The following is a 1365-nucleotide window of genomic DNA, read 5'->3' on the forward strand; positions in this document are numbered from 1 at the left end:
AAAAAAAAAGAAACAAAAAAGTTACACAGAAGGCAATGAAGGCAATGACACATTATTTCAAACAATTGTCACTTTAATCTGAAACATAAGCAATTTTTTGCCTTACAGATTTTTAGTTTTTCCCTGTTCTCGTTTGATTTTAACAACGACGTCGACTTTTTCCTTCCTCCATTGCCGCGATGTTGACTTTGTAACCACACCTCGTTGTTTCCAGGCTTCACGGATATTATGCTGAGGTACCGGGCCTCCTAGTTCCAGACTCCTTTTCCAATTTTATTTTTGTTTTTTGTTTTTTCAGGGTTCGTACGGGTCCTGGAAAACCTGGAAAGTCCTGGAATATTATTGTGGCATTTTCCAGGACTGGAAAGTCCTGGAAAAGGGCTGCTGGTCCTGGAAAGTTTTGGAAATCTGTTAAACTAAAGTAAAAAAATATGAAATGTATGGCAGACAGTAAGGAGAATTAATGTTACGATCTTGGGAGTGAAAGGGTTAATGTGAATTTTAGAGTCCTGGAAAAGTCCTGGAAAAGTCCTGGAAATTTGTTTCTGAGAAAGGGTACGAACCCTGTTTTTTCCTTTTCCGACCGACCGACCGACCCAAAATCAGAAAACGCATTCGACAATAAACGAAAAAAAAGGGGGATGGCGTATGGTAGAACGAAGAGTAGTCGATCTGACTTCCGGGCTTGAAATGGAATGCCTGTGGTTTTGCTTTTCTGGCTTACTACAGAAAATCTTAGATGAAGTTAAAGAGCACTGGAACACTCACCGTATTCGAGGGTCTAGACATGACACCGTGAGGGGTAGACCAGATTCACCTTATAACCTTCCTGAACTTCATGGGGCTACTGATCAGTTCTTGCTGCCCATTGGTGAAGCAGAAAGTGATTATGCTCGCTCACATGTTATTGAAAGTGATTATGACAGTGATTACCAGGAGCACTTCCAGTATGTTTATGGACTCTGTGGACTTGAGCAGCCTAATGATTGGAAACAAGCACTTGAGCTTTATAACAACTCCTACAGTTTGCCCAAAATGGAAGCACATGAGATGACCCAACTGAAATGAGTGCTTTCTGGAATGATTTTGGACCATTCATTTTTTTGCAAGATAGAGGGGGCTCTCGGTATTTGGGGGGAAGTGGGTTTGCCAAACGTATAAGCTTAAAATGAATTCAAGACTTGTGCATACATTGATTTAATACAATGGAATTATGGAGAGATATTCCAAAACAAAGTTGTTGATATTTTACCGTTTTATTCAAACTGAACGTCAAGGTCGCTATGTAACTACAACTTGGACAAAACTGTAAGGCAAGCTATCCCTCTTTTCCTGCTCAATGTCATATAGCTGCAACCTTCTGAC

The 1365-nt window shown here is 40.3% G+C and overlaps 1 protein-coding gene across 1 annotated transcript; it reads left to right on the forward strand.

Annotated features, from left to right (window-relative positions):
• Positions 1-648: 648 nt before the first annotated feature.
• On the forward strand, positions 649-1068 carry LOC110047583 (uncharacterized). The gene has a single exon (XM_020753329.2). It carries the CDS (start codon positions 649-651, stop codon positions 1066-1068), a length of 420 nt encoding a protein of 139 aa, XP_020608988.1.
• The last annotated feature ends 297 nt before the right edge of the window (positions 1069-1365 follow it).

This window comes from Orbicella faveolata, unplaced genomic scaffold (assembly GCF_042242905.1).
Source record: "Orbicella faveolata isolate gen_17 unplaced genomic scaffold, um_ofav_v1 contig_13, whole genome shotgun sequence".
In the NCBI taxonomy this organism is placed as follows: Eukaryota; Metazoa; Cnidaria; class Anthozoa; order Scleractinia; family Merulinidae; genus Orbicella; species Orbicella faveolata.

Coding starts and splice junctions, on each gene's coding strand:
- LOC110047583 (XM_020753329.2), top strand. CDS start 649: ATGGTAGAACGAAGAGTAGTCGATCTGACTTCCGGGCTTGAAATGGAA.